Source organism: Aethalodelphis obliquidens, unplaced genomic scaffold (genome assembly GCF_003676395.1).
Source record: "Aethalodelphis obliquidens isolate GAN/ISIS:26980383/991018 unplaced genomic scaffold, ASM367639v1 scaffold23, whole genome shotgun sequence".
Classification (NCBI taxonomy): domain Eukaryota; kingdom Metazoa; phylum Chordata; class Mammalia; order Artiodactyla; family Delphinidae; genus Aethalodelphis; species Aethalodelphis obliquidens.
The window spans coordinates 11,550,801-11,572,972 of record NW_020837967.1 but is presented as its reverse complement, the minus strand read 5'-3'; the positions used below and the strand labels follow the sequence as shown (position 1 = coordinate 11,572,972).

At 34.4% G+C, this 22,172-nt stretch overlaps 1 protein-coding gene across 1 annotated transcript in view; it reads right to left on the bottom strand.

The window, feature by feature from the left end:
• MALRD1 (MAM and LDL receptor class A domain containing 1) overlaps positions 1–22,172 on the bottom strand; it is a 604,410-nt gene that overhangs the window by 328,602 nt on the left and 253,636 nt on the right. The window contains exons 25-27 of the mRNA XM_027121490.1: positions 19,221–19,434; positions 6,096–6,343; positions 2,246–2,537 (exon numbers count right to left, since the gene is read on the bottom strand). Coding sequence (XP_026977291.1) covers positions 2,246–2,537; positions 6,096–6,343; positions 19,221–19,434 — 754 coding nt within the window. The remainder of the gene's footprint in view (positions 1–2,245; positions 2,538–6,095; positions 6,344–19,220; positions 19,435–22,172) is intronic.

Sequence of the window (22,172 nt, the reverse complement as noted above, 5' to 3'; positions counted from 1 at the left end):
AAATATTGGCAAATGAAGCAACTGACAAAGGATTAATCTCCAAAATTCACAAGGAGCTCATGTAGCTCAATATCAAAAAACAAACAACCCAATCCAAAAATGGGCAGAAGACCTAAACAGACATTTCTCCAAAGAAGATATACAGACTGCCAACAAATACATGAAAGAATGCTCAACATCATTAATCATTAGAGAAATGCAAGTCAATACTACAACAAGGTATCACCTCACACCAGTCAGAATGGCCATCATCAAAATATCTACAAACAGTAAAGGCTGGAGAGGGTGTGGAGAGAAGGGAACCCTCTTGCACTGTTGGTGGGAATGTAAATTGATACAGCCACTACAGAGAACAGTAAGGAAATTCCTTAAAGACTAAAAATAGAGCTACCATATGACCCAGCCATCCCACTACTGGGCATATACCCTGAGAAAACCATAATTCAAAAAGTGTCATGTACCACAATGTTCATTGCAGCTCTATTTACAATAGCCAGGACATGGAAGCAACCTAGGTGTCCATCGACAGATGAATGGATAAAGAAGATGTGGCACATATATACAATGGAATATTACTCAGCCATAAAAAGAAATGAAATTGAGTTATTTGTAGCGATGAGGATGGACCTAGAGTCTGTCATACAGAGTGAAGTAACTCAGAAAGAGAAAAACAAATACTGTATGCTAATACATATATATGGAGTTTTAAAAAATGGTTCTGATGAACCCGGGGGCCAGTTCTGGAATAAAGACACAGATATGGAGACTGGACTTGAGGACACGGGGTGGGGGAAGGTAAGCTGGTACGAAGTGAAAGAGCAAATGTAAAATAGATAACTAGTGGGAAGCAGCTGCATAGCACAGGGAGATCAGTTCGGTGCTTTGTGACCACCTAGAGGGGTGGGATAAGGAGGGTGGGAGGGAGACTCAAAAGGGAGGGGATATGGGGATATACGTTTGCATATAACTGATTCACTTTGTTATACAGCAGAAACTAACACAACATTGTACAGCAATTATACTCCAATAAAGATGTTAAAAAAGAAAAAGAAAGTAGATTAGTCTGAGGTATCTGAAATTCTTTTACATTAAATTCACATAAGTATACTTACCCCTCAACAGAGTCTTGAAATGTTTCTTTTCCTCTGTACTATTCCATATAGTGCTGGAAACATCAGGCAAGGAGCCTGGCTTAACTATGTGTCAATGGGAAAATATTTATCTAGAAACCTACTCTTAACCAAATTAAAACACTCCCTTTAAAATGTATGAGGAAGTTATGGCAGAAATGGCAGTGTTCCCCATTCCACCCACCATGTTAAAAATCAGTACAAACAAATGAGGTCATTCTTCTTAAAGCACTTCTGTTTTTGTTAGTTACAAGATATAATTTATATGCAAAATGAATGGCACTTTTATTTTCTACTCCAAACTCATGGTTTAAATATTAATATGTGCCATATTATCAACTGATAAAATCTGTTTTTTGCCACACCATGCAGCATGTGGGAGCTTAGTTCCCAGGCCAGGGATCGAACCCATGGCCCCTACATTGAGAGTGCAGAGTCTTAACCACTGGACCTCCAGGGAAGTCCCAAAATTTGTTCTTTTGTCATTGTAACACTATATACTGCATTTTCATCTCATCCTCTAATATTTTATATGAATTAATGCTACTTGCTATTTCCACTTCTTACAATATTGTCACTGTATGTATAATATTGGACATCTACCAATAATCTAATTATTTAGACAAATTACCCCTAAATTTTTAGGTAAATGGATGGACATATTCAATCATCTAAACTATTTAAATATATAAACTCAACATTCAAATGAATAAAGTATTGGTCTAAAAAGAATAAAGTAAATAACATAATCACAGTAACATCTAATTAAAACTGAGTAAGTCTGTTCTTGATGTTCTTATATTGTATTAAGAGTGAATCAATATTTACTAAGGACTGAATTATGAATCAGACTGAAAACAAAGGAGTCTTAGTTTATTGATCTAAGAAGAAATTGACTAAACTAGGAACTGGGGAACTGGTAAATATACCAAAGCTTGGAGAAATGTTGGAAGACAAGTTTATGAGTAAAGCCTTGAAAGATAACATTTTAGGTTCAAAAAGATTTTTCTTTATGAAAACAATGATTTACTAGGTGTTTATGTCACTTCTTTTCCATTTCCTTCCTTCCCACCTACCACTCTGCAAAAGCACCACAGAAACAAATTGAAATGTACCTGCTGGAAGAGGCACTTTGAGTTCTTCTTTCATGGAGTGATGGAATGATAGACAGTTCTTTGTAAGCACAATGTCATCCAGTGCAATATCTCCATGGTGGCCTTTCCCAACTCTGCCTTCAAATTTGAGTTGGAAGTCCTCATCACCAGACAGGGATAATTCTTCCCGCTGCCAGAAATTGCCTTGTTCTATAGTGAGGTTAAGTAGGACCTTCGTTTGGTTTGAGACTGACACCTGGATCAAAGTGAGCGCTCCAATGCCATGTCCATACATGTGATAATGAAAAATTATCTGTAACCAAGAATCAGAATAGTATATATAATTAGTACAATTAATTTCACCTTATTTTCAATTGCATCATATTGTCCTCTCCTTTCTTAACAGATTCCTGAAGGAAAATTAGATCTGTATGTTCTACTGCTCTGTGAGTGCTCTACCAATGAATGAAGTTAGGCCAGCCTTAAATCATATGTTGCAAAACATGGAAAATAGTACAATAAGGATCAAATAGAAACTTAGTTGAAAAAGGAGCAGAGTTCACTTCCTTTCTGTGACTTATAAAAGTAGGATTCCTCCACAAACTCTTAAGATCCACTGTCAAAGGAATAAAAATATCATTAAAAAGTGATGTATTATTTAGAAAGACTTTTCATGATTAAGAAATATCAGGTACTAAAGAAAATCATTTCTAATCTCATGAAACTTAAATCATTTTCTTCAAAATAGCAGAGTACTTTATTGTTTATTCTACCACATCCTTGCACTTGAAACACATTTTCAGTTCTACAAGATCCTCAGGGCTGTACTATACATAGCAAAACCACCAGAATAGCGATTTCTAAATTTTACTTGAAACGCTTTAGAAGAGCAGACTTGAGAGTTGTACCCCCAAGTAAAAATTAATGTAAGTATTTCCAGGGATTAACATTTCAATGTTTCAAAGATGTAGTTTACCAGATTTTTAGTGATTGTTACGCAGATGGAGAAAGTCAGGGGACATTCTAGGAGGAAGAAGAATATGAGTTAGGAACAACAGGGACTGAGAGTGTTTTTAAGCTTTTGTCTTGTCTTTTTTATGAATGAGGGAAAAGAGTAATGGTGGGTGATCTTCACACAGGAAAATCACATTTTGGAAAGACTAGCACTCATGGATATTATATTCTAGAGAAAGAAAAATGAATGTGTTTAAAGGGTAAAGAATGTGATTAGACAATATATGCAATGCATACTTCAAAGAGCACCAAGAAGAGCTAAGCCATGTAAATAACTCTATGCAAATTTCCTAGCTAATGAATAATACCTGAATTTCAGGTATTATTCTATGATCCAAAAATGTTTCTTCTATTGATTAATCCATTACTGTTGGAAAACATGAGCTCTATGACCACTTTGGCTTGTTTGGGGAGGACTGGTCAAACCTGAGTGTCACAAAGTGAGAAACACAAAGAGTCTGAGGCCAGCCACTTGAGCAGCATCAATAGGCAAGAGAGGAAACTACCCAACAGGCATAGCACGTCTGTCTGGAGCCCTTGCAGTCATAGGTGTGGTCTTCCCAGTATTCTCCCTTGTTTTGTCTTCTTATTTGCACAGAAAGCATAAGCCATATGTTTTATGTCAGAGTAAATACTTCCTTATCTTCTTGAGGCCATTTTCTGAATGATGCCATTGGGTCAACATGCAAACAAGCATCTAAATACTCCATTTCTACAGAGAACACTTGATGACAATGTAACCTAATCACAGGGCAACATGAGTGAATAAAAATCTCTTAAGTATTAAATTCTTCTAAGGAGGCATTTTCACTGGAAATTTCAGTTACTCAGAGTTTTGATCTCTACCCTCATCAATCTATGTCTGCATCCCTTCCTGCCTCCCACCCATCCCTCAAAAGGAAGAAAAATCTCCAATTTGATTTTTTCTCCCTGAAGTTTTCCACAAGGTCAAGTGACAGAAAGGATTTTCATGAAATTATGGAAGGTCACTCTGCTTACCTGATAAACAAATGTTTATATATGAGAGACCCAATCATTCCCAGCATGACCTTTCCTTACTTCTTTGTATTCAATCTATATCATAAATATTCATAAAATGAACAACTCATCATTAATTTTTTGACATTTCTCCTAGGCATACTTCATTATTCTCACACAGGTGTTTAAAACAGTGGGAACTATAGTGCTGGGACCAGGGAAAAATAGAGATGAATGAGATCCTTAGTAACTACAGTATGAAAAAAAAAATCTTTTGAACATTCTTAGAGGAAGTCTGAAAAGAAAAGCTCAGGAGTCTGTTTCTGATGTCTTTCAAATTACTCAATATTTTCTTGAAAATAAACCCCAGCATACCAGATTTTATATATGTTGAGTCTATATCTATAAATCTATATACCCATATTCTGAAATTTGTAAATTAGTTCTAGTCTTAAAAGCTGATTAAAAATTAAACATGAAATATATACAATTTCAGTTTGACTTTTTTGCTTTTCTAAAACTCAATGTTTGCCAAACTAATTAAATAAAGTTTAATATAATTGTGTATGATTCATTACATCCATTCTGGACTGCTGACTGAGTTACGTCTTTAAAACTCTGAGAGTGTCACTTTCTTGCAGAAAATCTATGAAATTTGCCTGAAGAGAGAAGAGATATGTGATTATTCCCTGAGAATTAAACTATGAAATCAATTTAAGATGACACAGGAAAGCTCCTAACACAAACTAAAGGTTTAACATGTCTTAAGACTGGGGAAATGGTAGGATGTAAAGGATGGTCAGTATAAAACAGAGGAACAAACATCTGTGATAAGTACAGGTACAGCTGGGGAGCCTTCGAGCAAAGATTTAATATGTCCCCTTCTGGGGTTAGGGCTGTCTATTGAGGAGACAGGTACACAAGAATATTACAATTTGAAGATAATAAAGGTTTAAATCATGTTATTGTCTCCCAGCCTGATTCTTTGATTGGCTAGCAACTTTCTGAATATAATTTGTTTTCCTTTCAGTGTTCAGACATTGGGGAATACACCAGTCAGAATACGTGTGTTCAGAGCTTATGGAGATTGCATTTCTTGCTGTAAATATAAATAAATGGCAAATGTATTCACGCATTAATCTCTTATAAGCAAGATTCTGTGAAGTCATCTCTGAGTGCTTAATTTATATGTAAAGATAACTTTAGCCCCTAGCCTAGCTGATTCAAATCCTTTGGGGAATAAAAATAGACAATCATGCAAACAATAAATAGTGAAGGTCCTTGCAAATGCATAGTCATCATATGAAGATCCATACAACTCTATTTATACTTTAAACACTCTTATGTTTTCTTCAAATTTCCACAGCATAATGGCCAAACCATTTTTTCTTCCTGCCCCTAGCAATTCTACTTTTTAAAGGGTCAATTTCAGTCTTTCCTTTTCCATGAAGACGTCTTCAACCATTTTATCATGGTGCCAACTATGACGCATATTAGTTCTTGGAAATATTTAACCTTATACTATTTCTCATTGTCTAATTCTCTTTCTTATGGTGAAATTCCCATAATTCCAATAAGTTCCCTGAGTGGACACAACTGATATTTCGCTTCTTTTGTTCTACCCGTGGTTATGGATAATAAGCATGACATTTTCCAATGGTTTCCAAAATTCCTTATCTATGGAACTTATCCACAGGATAAATTCTTCCAACAGCTCTAATGGTCCTTCCCTTTCACCCTTACTTCACTTTCTACCTCCCTCACATGTTCCAAGTTGAATACGTTCAAACTCATTTGTTGGTCTGGTGCTGGCCGTTTCATTTTCTGTACTTAACTCCATCAGAAGTTGTTCATAATATTTCTGTTTTTTTCCCCATACCTTGCAGTTTTTGCTTCTTCTGCTTATGACTGGGCTTGAAATTCTGGCTGCTCTCATGGGCTGCTGCGGGAACAAGCTCTTTATAAAGATGTAATGACCAGATGAATTTCGCAAGGTGTGATCAGCAGCCGGCTGTGTGCCTGAGGCAGGGATGCCGCTAGCCTTCAGATTCCAGTCAAAGTCATCATCCTGTTCCTGCTCCCAGGCACAAAGATCAAACTCAAAATCACAGCAGCCACTGCAGGTACCTGGAAAACATTTTCCAATTTATGGTGGAGAGAAAAAGGAAATTAGTAGATAAAGCATGCAATCACAAATTACAGTAATCTTATTAAACACACTCATGTTTCAGGATCTTTGAACTTGCTACTCTCTCTGCCTGGATTCTTTCCCAAATGGCCTGTCCACTCACTTCTATCAGATCTGTATTTGAGCATCACCTTCTCAGTGGGTCCTTATTTATCAGTGTACGTAAAATCTCCTATCCTCAACTCTGTCCTGCTTCACTGTTTATTTTTATTTTGGGCACTTTTCTAACACATTATATGTTTTACCGACTTATTTTTTGTCTTCCCCCACTCCTCACTCATCAGAATGCATGTGTTATGAAGGAGAGAATTTGCTCAGTTTTGTTGTTATATTCCCAGTGCCTGGCAAATAATTGCTCAATTTGCTGAATAAATAAATGAACTTTTAAAAAAGAAAAAAAATACAGTAATCTTATGTAGCTTTTTTTTTTTTTTTTTTTTTTTTTGCGGTACGCGGGCCTCTCACTGTTGTGGCCTCTCCTGTTGCAGAGCACAGGCTCCGGACGCGCAGGCTCAGCGGCCATGGCTCACGGGCCTAGCTGCTCCATGGCATGCGGGATCTTCCTGGATCGGGGCACGAATCCATGTTCCCTGCATCGGCAGGCAGACTCTCAACCACTGCGCCACCAGGGAAGCCCTTATGTAACTTTTATATATAGAATGGATAAACAAGGTCCTACTCTATAGCACAGAGAACTATATTCAATATCCTGTGATAAACTATAATGGAAAAGAATATAAAAAAGAATGTATATATATGTATAATGGAATCACTTTGCTGTACAGCAGTAATTAACACAACATTGTAAATCAACAATACTTCAATTAAAGAAATTGAAAAAATTGCAGTAATCCTGCCACATCATGTAATGTTAGAAACCTTACAATATTATCCTGACTGCAACATTAAAATAGAATAGTTTAGTTTGTTACACACAGCTATTTCCATGGCTCATTTAAGTTTATTTCTTCAATAGTCTGGTCCCTGTGTCAAAATCCGTGAGCAATATTCCAGCATTACACACAGTTCCTCCTGCAAACACCTATTTGGTCAATGTAATTTATTTCTTCTCTCTTCTCATCTTTGCTTCTCAGACCTTGGTAGGGAATTTAGGACGTTTATTATTCTGCAACACAGTTTAGCTGGGAAGTACTTCCTAAAGCAAAAGTTATTAATCATTGTAATTATTTTTTAAAACATAGACTTATTTTAGAGATAAGAAAATTGTGAAACAGAAAAGGTTAAAACTAATGATTTAATTTATTATAATAAGTTGCAGAAATTAAATATGTTGAGTTACATTAAATATCAACTATCTCCCAGGTATTTTAAAAATATTTTATTATTAACATTGCTTAAGTTTTTCTTCCATTTCCAGGATAGTAAGTATTCTAAGTCCAACTATGTCCTTATTGATTTTCTGCTTGCTGGATCTATCCATTTCTGATAGAGGGGTGTGAAAATCCCCAACTATGATAGTGGATTCATCTCTTTTCTTTGCAGTTCTAGAAGTTTTTTATGTCACACAGGTTGACTGTCATGGGATTGTCATGTCTTCTTAGAAAAGTGACCTCTTTACTGTTGTGTAATGCCCTTATTTATCCCTGATAATGTTCATTGCTTTGAAGTCTGTTCTGTCTGAAATTAAAATAGCTGTTCCTGCTTTCTTTCCATTCATGTAAGCATGGTATATATTTCTGCATACGTTTACCTTTAACCTATAAATATCTTTATATTCAAAGTGGGTTTCTTGTAGACAACATGTAGTTGGGTCCTATTTTCTATTCAATTGTTAATTCAGTTTCTAAATTACATTTGAAACTTCTTTTGAAAATTTACTCTGTCCTAAAATAGACTGTAATTCCTACAGCCTCTTTTAGTTCAGAATGCTAAAGTTCTCCTAAGTATCCTCTCAAAGGACTGGGAAGTAAATCTCACTAAAATAATAATGAACCCCAACTCACCATCTTGTTTATAATCTGAACTCTTATCTTGGTTAAGAATATAAAATGAAGTAACTAATTCAGTTGCCCTTATGTTGGAAAACTTAGCAGCCCATGAGGACCAGATTTCCATATAGACCAGCATCTAGAAAGGCCATTTGTATAGGAAATGATGTGTGTTGCTGAAAAACAGATTTGTTAAAAAAAAATCATACAAATACTGCTATATGAATCTCTATAGTGTAAACCATATTTTTGCTTTTGATATTTACTATAGTTTTGAAGATATATTTCCTTGGAAAGTTTAATTCTAAAATACCAGTGGAGGAAAACACAGCAAGCAGGGCCTAAGTGGTTTGAATTACACATCACTATGGTAAGAGGGAGCAACTTATAATTTCATTTTCTACTATTTCCCACAGGTGCCATGCGAGACAAGTAGCAAATAGTCTTCTGTGCAGATGCCAATTCCTGGCATTTCATGGAGCAATTAATGCCCGTGCCAGACAGGTGTGCCGTCAGGAAGAAAATGATCCCTTCGTCTACAGCTGTATCATCAATCAAACCAGTTTCTCCCTTTCCAAATGCTATAATTTTTCCATCGATCAATATCTTTATAAGTATAAAAATGTTTCATTTAAAACAGACATAATTTTGAAAGAACACAACCTAATGCCTTTTAAGATCCTACCATCAAATTTTTAAAAGATATCATTCTATTCATTTATTCATTTCATATAAATTTTTTACTTATTTTTTAAATTGATATATAGTTTCTGTAAAAGAGTGTATAGGTGTAAATATAGTGATTCACAATTTTTAAGTTATACTCCATTTATAGTTATTATAAAATATTGGCTGGGGCTTCCCTGGTGGCGCAGTGGATTTTTGCTACCACCCTTTGCAATTCCTATCATCTGGAACCTTCTTTACTATTCTTTATTTAACCAACTCCCTATTCATTCTTCATAGATATAATCAACACAAGGCTAACTAAAGAAATAAAAACTAAAGTATTAAAATTCTTAAGATGTGTGAATGTTATCTTATGCAAAAAATGACACAATATTGTGATAATTTACTCATAATTAGAGTACTGTGGTATTTGATGAATATTTAATTCCCATGTTTATGGGAAACTTTGAGAATTTAAACCATCCAATGAGAGGGATACTAGACAATAGAGGCCTTGAACTGTGCATATAAAATGCTACTAAAGGATTCTAAGAATATATATATTGACATCATAACTATGAACATGAGAAAGGGGAAGGTGAAAAAACGTGCAGAATCAATGGTACCTGTTTCTAAATCTTAAAGTTGTATTATTATGAAGAACTACAAGTAGTAAGAAATATTATCATCAAAACCCATACTGAAAAAAGATGGAAATGTAGATTCAATATTAGGAAAATCATTATATCAAGGGGTGCCTGACAGTTGAAAAGGCTTTTTATGTGAGACAGAGTATTCTCTCCTATGAAAGTGTTCAAACAGCAATCAGGTTATTTTTCCTTTCCCACCTCCATTGTCTGCCAGATCAGAGAAGTTACAGAAATGATTCTTTGATTGGTTGGTGACTCAGTTACCAATTCAATCAATAGCAATTCAGTAGATGTGATTCATCAATAAACATGTTTTAGTGGCGTTCTCTCATATATTAATAGACTGTGATAAGTGCTAGGATATAGATAAAAAATTTACGATCAATTGTAACTGAGCAAAAGTGAATCCTTCACAGAAGTCTTAGTGTTAGATCCCTGTTTCAAAGAGCATGGAGTAACTTCTTTTTTTCTCTCCAACTCTATGATTCTTTGATTTTATGGTTCAATAACTTGAACTTTATATCATATTTTGACAAGTTGTTTATATTGTATTTATAAAAAGGTTAGTAGCTAGATCTATTTCTAGATTTTTCTTCTTAATGAATTAGTATTTTCAGACTCAAATGAATGTCAAAGAAAAGAGAAAACACAGATTACCTATGACAGGAATGAAACGGGATATCATAGACCCTATGGATATTAAAAGGATGATATAAGATTACTATTAATAACTCTAATGCACTAAATTGACAACTTCTATGAAATGGACCTATTCCTTGCAAAGAACAAACACAAAATGATTTGAGCAGCTTTATAACTTTTAAGGAAATGGAACTCATAATTTTAAAATTCCTGAAAAAGAAATATCCAGGCTCCGATAGTCTCATTGGAGATTTCTACCAAAACTTTAAGGCACACAGATCAGAAAGGAAGACATAAAACTGTCCCAATTTTCAGATGACATGGCTGTCAACATAGAAAACCTAAGGAATGTATTATAAAAATTTGAGAATACATGACTCAGCAAGGTTGCAGAACACGTGATCTACATATATAATTAATTGTGTTTTTATATATCATCATTGAATATGTAGAAACCAAAATTTAAAATATAATATCATTTATAATCCCTTAAAAAATGAAATACTTAGGTGTAAATCTTATAAAATATGTACAGGACTTGTAAGCCAAAAACTACAAAACACAGGTGAAAAGAAATCAAAGTCTAAACAATGGAGAGACAAACTGCTCATGGATTGGAAGACATCCTATTAAAGATGTTATTTCTCCCAAACTGATATATGTATTTAATAAAATTCTTGTCAAAGTTACATCACTTTTTTGGTAGATATAGCGATGATATTTTTTTAAAGTGAAAGCAAAGCCAAAGGAACCTGAATAACTAAGGCTATATAGTTGAAAAAGAAAAATAAACTAGAAGGACTCTCTCTACCTAATTTTAAGATTTATTATAAAGCTTTAATTTTCAAGACTGTGTGGTACCGATGAAGGAACAGACACTTGGATCAATGGAACAGAACCCAAAACAGCTTCACACAAGCACAACCAACTAACATTTGACAAAGATGCAGATGCAGTTAAATGAAGGGAGGACAGCTTTGTTAACGGTGATGAAGCAACTGGTAACTATTGACCAAAAAAAAAAAAAAAAAAAATGACCCAAACCTCACAACTTAAACAAAAATTAACAAAATGCAGCACACACTTAAATATAATACTATGCAACTTTTAGAAGGAAAAATAGAAGAAAATCTGGGACCTAGACCTCAGTGAAGTGTTTTTGACCGTGATATCAAAAGCATGATCCCTAAAAGGAATGATCAATAAACTGGACTTCATCAAAATTACTCTTTCCCTGTAAAGAGAATGTTAAGATAATCTAAATCCTATGAGAGAACATTTGCCACTCACACATCTGCCGAAGGACTTATATCTATAATATATGAAGAACTCTCAAAACTCAACAGTTTGAAAACTTCTGATTAGAAAATGGGCAGAAGACATGAAGAAACATTTCACCAAAGAGGATATACAGATAACAAAGAAACACATGATAAGATGTTCAACACCACTAACTATCAGGGAAAACGCAAATTAAGACCCTGACGAGATATTAACCTATACCTATAAGAAGAGCAATAATAAAGATAAAATAGCTACAATACCAAATGCTCACAAGGATGTGGACAAACTGGATCTCTCACACATTGTTGGTGGTAACGTAAAATGGCATAACCGCTCTGGAAAATAGTACTATGGTCTGTTACATCCATGCCATGGAACATGAGTCAGCAATAAAAAGGAACAAATGATTTACACACACATCAACTTGGATGGCTCTCAAGGAGATTATGCTGAATGAAAAAAAGACAGTCTCAAAAGGTCACAAACTGCATTTACATATTTATATAACTTTCTCAATATTACGAACTATAGGGATGGAGAACAAAATAGTGGTTTCCCAAGGTTAGGGATGGTGAGAATAAATGTAATTATAAAGGAATAGCTCAGGGGAGATTTTGGTGGAGACAGGATATTTGATTGTAGTGTGATGATTACATGAGTTTTCACATATAATAAAATGCCATAGAACTATACACATATATTGAACCATATTGTTTCCTGGTTTTGATATTATACTATACTATAAAATGTAACCACTGAGGGAAGCTACATGAAGGGTACACAGAATTTCTCTGTACTATCTTTGTAACTTCCTATGAACCCACAATTATTTCAAAATTCAAAAAATTAATGTCATGTGCCAATTATTATTCGGTGACATCATCAGGAAATTGTGATACAGTGATTTCCTTTGTATTGCCTTATTCTATGAAGTAATAATAAATTCTGTAAATAATACTTTCCAAACTGTTTCACAGAACAATTGTTCTATAAGGAGTATACTTAATTCCATGTAAAAAAAAGAGTTTCTGGGTAATTTGGAAAAATCCTATTTATAATACCAGGTTTTCAGAAATTGTCATAATTTTTTCTTCAGTGATGACTACCTGATTTCATAATTCTGAAAATATTACCCTAATGCGTGTCACTTTACAACACTGAGTTCATGAGAAAGGGATCAGTGTTGATAATCTTGGAAAGACAGTGAAAGCTTTCTAAACCTCAGTCACTAGGCTACAGCCTGCAAATAATGAATTCCTGAAGCTTAGGACAGCAGATCCTTCACAGGAAGCCTGGTTTATTAACCTTATGATACCTGACCTACTTTTGAACATAATCTCCCAAAGAAAACAAAAGCTATTCATAGTGCATGATTAATAAAGTCTCTGAAAATACACTAGCTGTTTTCAAGGTGATGTAAAAATCCATGTTGGGATTAGTATTTAAATACCCTAACTAAATTACTTTTCCCTCACCCATCCAAAAGTGCTTTGTACTTATTCTAACTCCCATTCGCAAGGTGAATGTTTAAGTACCTATTTCTCTAGCTAGACAAGAAGCTCCACAATTCTTCAGGTAATATCTTATTTTTCTTTATTTTTGCTCCAGGGCCACTTATATTACATGCCCAATGTTTAACCAAATAAATAAATGTCCAGTATGCAAGGCTAGGTCAGGATGGTGTACACTGGTGCCAGTAGAGTCCCACAGAGGCACTCTACACCTTTAAATTCATTTTTTGCCACAACTGAGCACAAATTCTGATATGCTAAAAAGTTTTAGATGGAGCACTGGATATGGTGTAGAAGTAACAGCTATAATATAACCTTGCTGTGAGTAAAAAGTCATATATATATCATAGCATCAAACAATAGCCCCTTCTCCCCCCAAAATTCATCAGTTTACTTGAAACAGAGAGAATTCTGCTATAACAAATGAGAAAGGGTAGTCAGGCTGTAAATGAGTCAACTCAAATATGTCCTGAAGGATAACTATTTAGGGGAATTACAGTTATACATTCATAGAAATCAAAGGAAATTGTTAGTGATGTGGTGATAATATAGAAAGGACCGTGTTTTAATTATTGCTGACTTTTTAAATGTTTTTGAATTTTTAAAAAATTCATTCAAATACATCAAATATCACTTGGCTCAAATCCATTATTTGTTCCATCTTTTTTGTTTGTTTGTTTTTTAACATCCTTATTGGAGTATAATTGCTTTACAATGTTGTGTTAGTTTCTGCTGTATAACAAAGTGAATCAGCTATATGTATGCATATATCCCCATATCCCCTTCCATCTTTACTTAAATGTCAATTTCTCAGTGAGAACTTTTCCGATGGCCCTATTTAAAACTATAACCACCACTCCAAGCATCTTCTTTCTCATTTTTCCCTATTTTATTTTTGCCAGAGCACTTGTCATTATGAAATATGCTGTGTTATTTTACTTACTCTGTTTTGTCTGTGTCCCCTTCCACTACCACCAAACGTAAAGCAAGCTCCATGAGAGCAGGAAATTTGTCTGTACTGTTCACAGCATTATTCTTAGTAACTAGAACCCTTGCACATAGTAGATGCTCAGTAAATATTTGCTGAATAAATGCATGAACGTTCATTCTTTAAAACTTCTTAAAATCGCCAATAAATTATATCAGGCAATTAAATACATACGTAGGCATTAAATCTTGACTTAACTATAAATGGTTCAATTAAATTCATTAAGAAAATATACACAGAATCATTTTTAATATTTAAAAAGCTAATTATTGCCCCATTAAAATCCTGATATATTTGTATATGTCAATAAGGAAACAAAGAATAAAATAATAGCTCTTCCTTCTCACCAGAAAACTTTTTCAAATGTTTGTATTGTTTAGATGAGTGCCTCTCAAATTTTAGTTCACATATACTTGTTAAAATGCAGTTTATGATTAAGTCTGGGGTGGGGCCTGACTTCTGACAAAAATGCTGTTTGTCTCTAGACCAAGATTTGAGCAACTGAGTTTAGATAACTTTTCAGCAGTGTTAAATTGCACATTGATGTAACATTAAAAAATGATATTTTTAGAAACATTCATCCAATAGGAAAAAATGTGTTTAAAAATATTTGTAATGACTTCAGCAAGGTTACTCTAAGTAACTGAGGATAAGAGTTTGATTTATTGTTAATCATGTGCTCTTTCACCAAGAGGGAACCCTAACGTAAACTATGGACTGCGGTGATAATGACATCTCCCGTGTAACAAATCACCACTCTGGTGGGGGACATGATAGTCTGGGAGGGGGGCTGTGCATGTATGGGGATTAAGTTTTGCTGTGAACCTACAACTCCTTTAAAGAATAAATTCTATTTAAAAATTTAAAAGACAGCCTCCAGAATGAGAGAAGATATTTGCAAATCATACATATGATAAGGGCTTAATATCCAGAATATATAAATAACTCTTACAACTCTACAATAAAAAACACACAATTCTGTAAAGAAAAGCACAAAGTACTTTGACAGTTCTCCAAAGAACATACACAAATGGCCAATAAGCACAAGAAAAGATGACTAACGTTGTAGTCATTAGGGAAGGACAAATCAAAACCACAATGAGATTCTACTTCATACACACTAAGATGGCTATAATTTAAAAAAAAAAAAAAGAAAAGAAAACAACAAGTATTGGCTAAGTCCCAGATCTCCTTCAAGAATCTGCCCAGGACGGGGAATTAGATGAAGGGAGTCCAAACGTACACACTTCCAGTTACAAGATAAATAAGTACTAGGGCTGTAATGTACAACACGATGACTATAGTTAGCACTGTTGTATGGTATATTTGAAAGAGATTAGATCCTAAGAGTCCTCATTTCAAGGGAAAAAACATTTTTTTCCTCTTTTTATTTTTTTGTACCTATATGAGAAAATGGATGTCAATGGATTACCACTAAACTTACTGTGGTAATCATTTCACAATATAAATAAGTCACAATGATGTATACCTTAAACTTATACAGGGCTGTATGTTAATCATATCTCAGTAAAACTGGGGCGGGGGAATAAATAAGTAAAATGAAAAAAATTGTTTAAATATCTTTCATCAGGCCTATCCTCATCAAGCTCCCTAACATTGCTATTTTCTCTCTCTCCATTTTTCATCTCCTTTAATTTACTCTATATTTTCTCATAGAAAATGTATCACTTATCAACTTCTGACAAACTCTGTAATATACATACACACACACATGGATATTCTGTGTGTGTGTGTGTATGTGTGTGTGTGTGTGTGTGTGTGTAGAAGAAGAGAGAATATTTTCTGTTTAACACAGGGGAATGGGTAATATGATTTTTGTCTGTTTCATTTATGGATGTACACTAGATGTCTCAAACACTGCTTGACATATACCTTTTCAGTAAATATATGTTAAATTAATTCAATATTTTGTCTTCTCGATTTCTCTTGATCATTCTTGACAGCATCTTGAAAATGTTATCAGTCTTTCCAAATCCTCTCTCTCTGACATTTGTGTTCTATTAATCTGTATTATTAGCTAATTACTTTCTTTGGTAACGATTTAAGCATATAAATTTTTCACTAAGCATTTTCTTAACTAAATACCACAGGTTTTTTAATGCACTATTATTATTATTATTTATTTAAAACATTTTCTAATTTTACTGTAATTTTTTTGGTGGGGAGATGGGTTATCAAATGTGTCTTCTAACTAACAGGGAATTTTCTAGCTTTTGTCTTACAACTGATTTCCAGCCTAATTCAAAAGATGTAATCCATTTCACTTTAATCCATTTAAAATTACTGAAGTTTGCTTAGTGCTTAATAACATATATTCTGTGTGTACTTGAAATGGATGTCTGCAGTTGGGAAATACAGTATTACATGTGCCCATTAGGTTCAGATTACTTACTAATTATTCTGGTCAAATATCCTGCATCCTTACTAATCACAGTGCAGAATTAAATTATTTTGAGCATGCCTGAGATACTCTTGTGTATCACCAATAAATATGCTAATTGGAAAGTACAGAGAAACAAAAATATGATTGTTTGCCAAAGGAGCCTCTGTACCAATGGCAAAATATGTTCAACTAAAATTTCAGATTTCTCAGATACACCAATCACTTTCTTTTTGACTATGTCCTATATTTTAGATATATTTATATTATAAAGCAAAAAAAGAAACCAGTTAATCTTTCTTCCAAATCTTGCTTTATGAGCCTATATTGGTCTACAGAAAATTAAAGCCACAGGTACTTTTGTTTTATAAAGGATTATTTTCTTTTCCTTTGTCAGAGATAGTCTATGCCTTTACAAAGAGCTCAGCAGTTTCATTCTTTCTTCTATTCCTAGGTGGTGTATTTATACCAAATGATATTTTAAACGTTTTTTTAGAGTTGTGATACATGTTCAGCCTTTACTTAGACTTCTCACCCCAAAAAAAAAAAAAAAAAACAACCCAAAACAAACCAAAATAACCTCACACAAGTTCCAAAGATCATGAAACCTAAGCCTAAATTCTTGGTTGGTTGTCAGCCAAACTTCTGAGATCAGTTGCTATGGTGATTTTTTTTTTTAAGTTTTTCTTCCTATTCTTCTGGGTCTAATTAAGAATCAAAGTTTATAGTATATGCAGGAAAAATAACAGCACTCATATTTCATATAGCAGGTTCTAGCCACTCTATAATTAAAACATTTAAAACCATTAACGTAGGAATACAATTGAATTTTTAAATACATAATAAAATAAGCAGTGTTATATAAAAAGAAATTATATTCATGTAATAAGAACCAATATCAAAATGTGGGTTACTTTTAAGGTTTGTTCCAACTTTTTGGTTGTTTATTTGTTCTAAGGAGCTGAAAAAATTTTCTTCTTCTTATATAATGTCTGGAACTAATTCATCTCTCTTGCTCCAGTATTACTGATATCACAGCCCCATTCAAATGTTACAGTGATTTGGCAATCAGTTCACCAGAAAGCACCTTCTGATAAAACTTTCCCTCCAAGGGCTTGTAATTACTTTTGTCTTTATTTTCCATACAAAAGAACTACCAAGACAATAAATTTCAGTACATTTCTCTGACCCTCTTAGTATATCAGTATACCCTCCCAAACACAGATAGAGGATTCCTAGAAATATTTGCAAAGTTATTATCTAAATACAAAGGGTTCAAGGAAAATTTAGCCAGAAATAAAATACTTTAAACACTGAAAACATTGCATTAAATCATATCTTGGGAAAGAGATAAGTTGGCAACATGACAAATAAAATTCAAAAGCATAGTATCTGTTCTGTTCGACTGATTAGCTAATAGATTTGTGAGATACTCAAATGAAAATGGCAATGAAGAAAATGTAAAAGCATTTGATGCAGAAAATAACAAAAAACGCAGCAAAAATATTCATAAGATAAAGGTAAAAATTAATACAGAATACAAGATTAGCCAAACAGTTTTGCTTGGTTCATATAATAGTAATAATTGATATTATAAGATATAATCCACACTTGAAGAAACAAATAGTTATTGGATATACACAGGATTTCTACATCCACAACTTTTTTGGTTTTCCTAAGATTCAGTTGCACACAGAAGTGGTATGGTGGCTTGGGCAAAGCAGTGAATCATAAATCAAAGTACCTGGAAACCAGCATCAACTCTGTCAGTACCAGTTTTATGAAATTTGACCAAATCTTAGCCACTCTTGTTCAGCAGCTCTATCCATGGAATGCACTAATAATACCTGTCCCACTTACTCGTCGGGTTTCTGTGAAGATCAAGTGGAGATCAGTAGATAGAAGGGCTTTGAAAGTTAAAAGTTCTATGTAAATGTGAGCTCTTAATATACTGACGTTGTTCTTGTGATTCCAGATTTGGTTTCAAGCGGCAAAAAAGAGATCAAACTGTAGTACGCTAGCTCAGAAATTATTATTGGTAATAGTGGAATAATTTGTCAACCTTAATTCTGACAATTTGCATTCACTTCATTTGCAGTGAAATGAGGCAACCATGCACTGTGTTCCATGATTTTACAGACTTCCCTGAATGAGCACATATGGCCCATTTAGCTAAGGATATTTTAATAGGTGTCATTTATTATGAGTTGATCTCTTGTAACAATATTACACAGCTGATATGTGTTTCCCTTAGGAGATCATGTTGTCTATTTTATACATTATCTGGATATTGATTTTTTGTTTTTTTAGCCACTTATCCCAGCTCATAATCGACCCAAGGGAATGACAACTCCCTGAAATCCGTCAAAGCACAAAGGCATGAATTGCCGTTTATGGACGTTTTGCTTGCCTTCTTTCCAAAAATTTATTTCATATGGAAAATACTTGTCTGCATACCGTTTGTCTTTGAAGACACCTGTTTTCCAGTTAATCTCCAATTCTTCACATACAAACAGAAAGCCATTGATTAGTTTTAAATGACTTTCGGTTCTAAATTAAGTACTGAGAGGGAGAAAGGAATGTATTTAAATGGTTAAATCACCTTACCTGCCTTGGCTGCTGAGTTATATATACTCTGTATTTTTCATCGATGAACCCATTGCACAGAGGAAGGTTGTGGGAGACAAAGGCAAAAGTAAGGAGACAGAACACTTCCACTCACCACACATGAAAGGAGTCTCATCTGAATTATCAGCACAATCGTTCACAAAATCACACAGCTTGTCCCTGGCAATGCAGTGCTTGTTAGCGCATGTAAATTCTTGAGCCGTACACGTTCTGTCTGTGCTAAGTAGGGGGGAACAATCTTGAAAGGAAATATCATCCACTGCTACATCTCCTATGTAACTGATACCACGTTTTGCCCTGAAGACAACCTTTAAAAAAAAATAAAGCCAGTATCAGTTGACTCGTCCATCAGGAATCCAAAACTTGGGGCAAACAGTAAATACAGTACAGAACATAAGGGCTTGAATCTGATAAAAATGACCCCGTAATCCCTACGATGAAACTGACCCAGGAAGTTTGAGGGATATCGAAGATCTCTACCACACTCACCAGGTAAGGATGTGGGAGTGGCAACACCATTGTCTCTTGTCTAGATTTTTAGGATACAGGGCCTAAGAAACTGGCAGGAGTCACCTACCACTGCAGCCTCTGCAACTCGCAGACCCAAAACAAAACCTGCTCACTTCTGACAGCCTCATCACATGTGGAAGCAGGAGGTCAACCAGGTGACGGAATGCACCAAGAGACAGAAGATGCAAGCATATCTTTTATTTTATTTCATCCACTTCTTGCCATTCCTCTGATCTATTCAGCTCAACTATTTGAAATCGAAAATATGTCGAACCTCAAAACTATGAATTTTTTTAATTGGCCGCATCTTTGCACTTGAAATGATTGTGATGTGCCTTTGATTAATGTATGTGATGAATGAAATCCTCCTGTGTGCCACTGCTGGACCGTGAGATCCCACTTCTACAGACTTTGATAGAACTGATGAAAATTAGTCACAGGACTCACTAAAGTTTTCAAAGTGAAACTAATTCAGACAGCTTCTATTGAATTTGTCTGCAAGTTAAATATGTATTTGTGTGTTAGCATAAGAAATATTCATATATTTTAAAGTAAATTTAGGACAATTAGAGATGCATTAACAAGAAATACCTATTTACCTCCATGATTTTTATACAAAATAGTTATTGTCATCAAACTCCCAAACATCTTTTTACCAAATCTAATCAATTACTTTTCTTGAAAGAAGTAGCTTTTCCTTAAGATGTGTTATGCTTTTATACTATTGTATGAAAACCTAGTTGTTTTCCTTTTAAGATGAGAGAATAGAATAACTGAAGATCATGCCTTTCACATTATTATAAAAAAGCAAATAAATGTACAATTTTTATATAAATTCATGTATCAAATTTACATAAAAGGCATACATTTGTTTTCTTCAGAGAAGATGTGCTAGAAAAGAAAAATAAATTTGTAAGATAGATTAAGAGCTTGGATGTGATTAAGACGAGGTGAAACTAGAAAGAATAATGACTGTAACTCTTTTATAAGAAAATTGAGCCCAAGAAAAACATGGATACACAAATTGAAAAAGGTACTGTATTATCTGGATATATCTGAACATTTAATTTAAATCTGTGAGACAATGCTCTGTGATTAAGAAATCAGATAATACAAAGCCACACGATGTTGGTTAAGATTCCATAGACTTTAATACTGAATGTGATTAAACTTTTTTTCAAGAGCAATTATGATATATTTTTTTCTGGTAAAATAAAAGCTGGGTCAATCATTTTGTAAAATTTAGGAAGCAATAGAGCATAGCATTTGTATTATGGACTTGTAGATGACCTGCCTGTGTTTAAAGCGTATCACTGCCATTGTAGTTATATAAGTAGGGCAAGTTATCCAAGTTCTAGGTATTTCTGTGCCTAATCTATAAAATGCAGGTAATAAAGGTATGTACCTCATACAGTTACAGGAGTGAATTTTTTGTTCATAGAACAGAACTTAGCACTTAGTAAGTGCCAGGTACGTGATTGCTCTAGTTATGAAAATTATTATAATTAAATGCTATGTTTAAATTGGGGGTTCCCAAATATAACTGTGAAAACTACCCAATGCTGTATACTTTTACTCAAGGGTTAAAGGCACTCATGTTTCTGAGGCTAAAGGGACTGATACTGTACAAATGGAAGAAGCATGGATAGTATGTGTGTCTCACTACTATTTCTCCAGTGCATAGTAAGGTGCTTGCACATAGTAGGTTCTTGATATGTTTTTACTGAAGGAATGAATGAATCACGTTAAACATCAAATATTCAGAAACCATTAATATTTCATTTTAAGATTCAAACAACATGGGCGTATTTCCCTTCAAATTTCAATGTGAAAAATTAAATTTCAGAAAGACTAAATCAATAATTGATTCCTCTGCTTAAATCCCTCTTAATGTTTTTGTTTGTTTGTTTGTTTTTGTTTGTTTTGTTTTGTTTTTTGCGGTACGCGGGCCTCTCACTGTTGTGGCCTCTCCCGTTGCAGAGCACAGGCTCCGGACGCGCAGGCTCAGCGGCCATGGCTCACGGGCCTAGCCACTCCGTGGCATGTGGGATCCTTTCGGACCGGGGCACGAACCCATGTCCCCTGCATCGGCAGGCAAACTCTCAACCACTGCACCACCAGGGAAGCCCTTAATGTTGCTTTGAACATGATTTTACCATGCAAATATTCTACTTGCGCAGACTAGTTAAGAATTCACTGCCTGAAGTGGAAGCCGATGCCTGGCAGCAGCACAGCCTTCTGCATGTTCTTGCGGATGATTCTTCTTGCCTCAGTTAAAAGGTCTTGGAGGTTAAACAGGTGGAATCCTCTTAATGATAAATTTCATACTGTGCAAGGCCACTAAACTGCTGTCTAGTCTTTTCTTCTTCAGGTTGAACTTACTTCTTATCCATTTCCTAAATTATCTACAAATGACCCATAAGAAAACTGGGTCCCAGCAAGAGGTCAAAAATATATGGGATTTATTATAGCTAACATTCTAAGAAATTGGGGATAATGTTGTATCAATGCCTTTAAACAGCTGTATCTAGCCTGT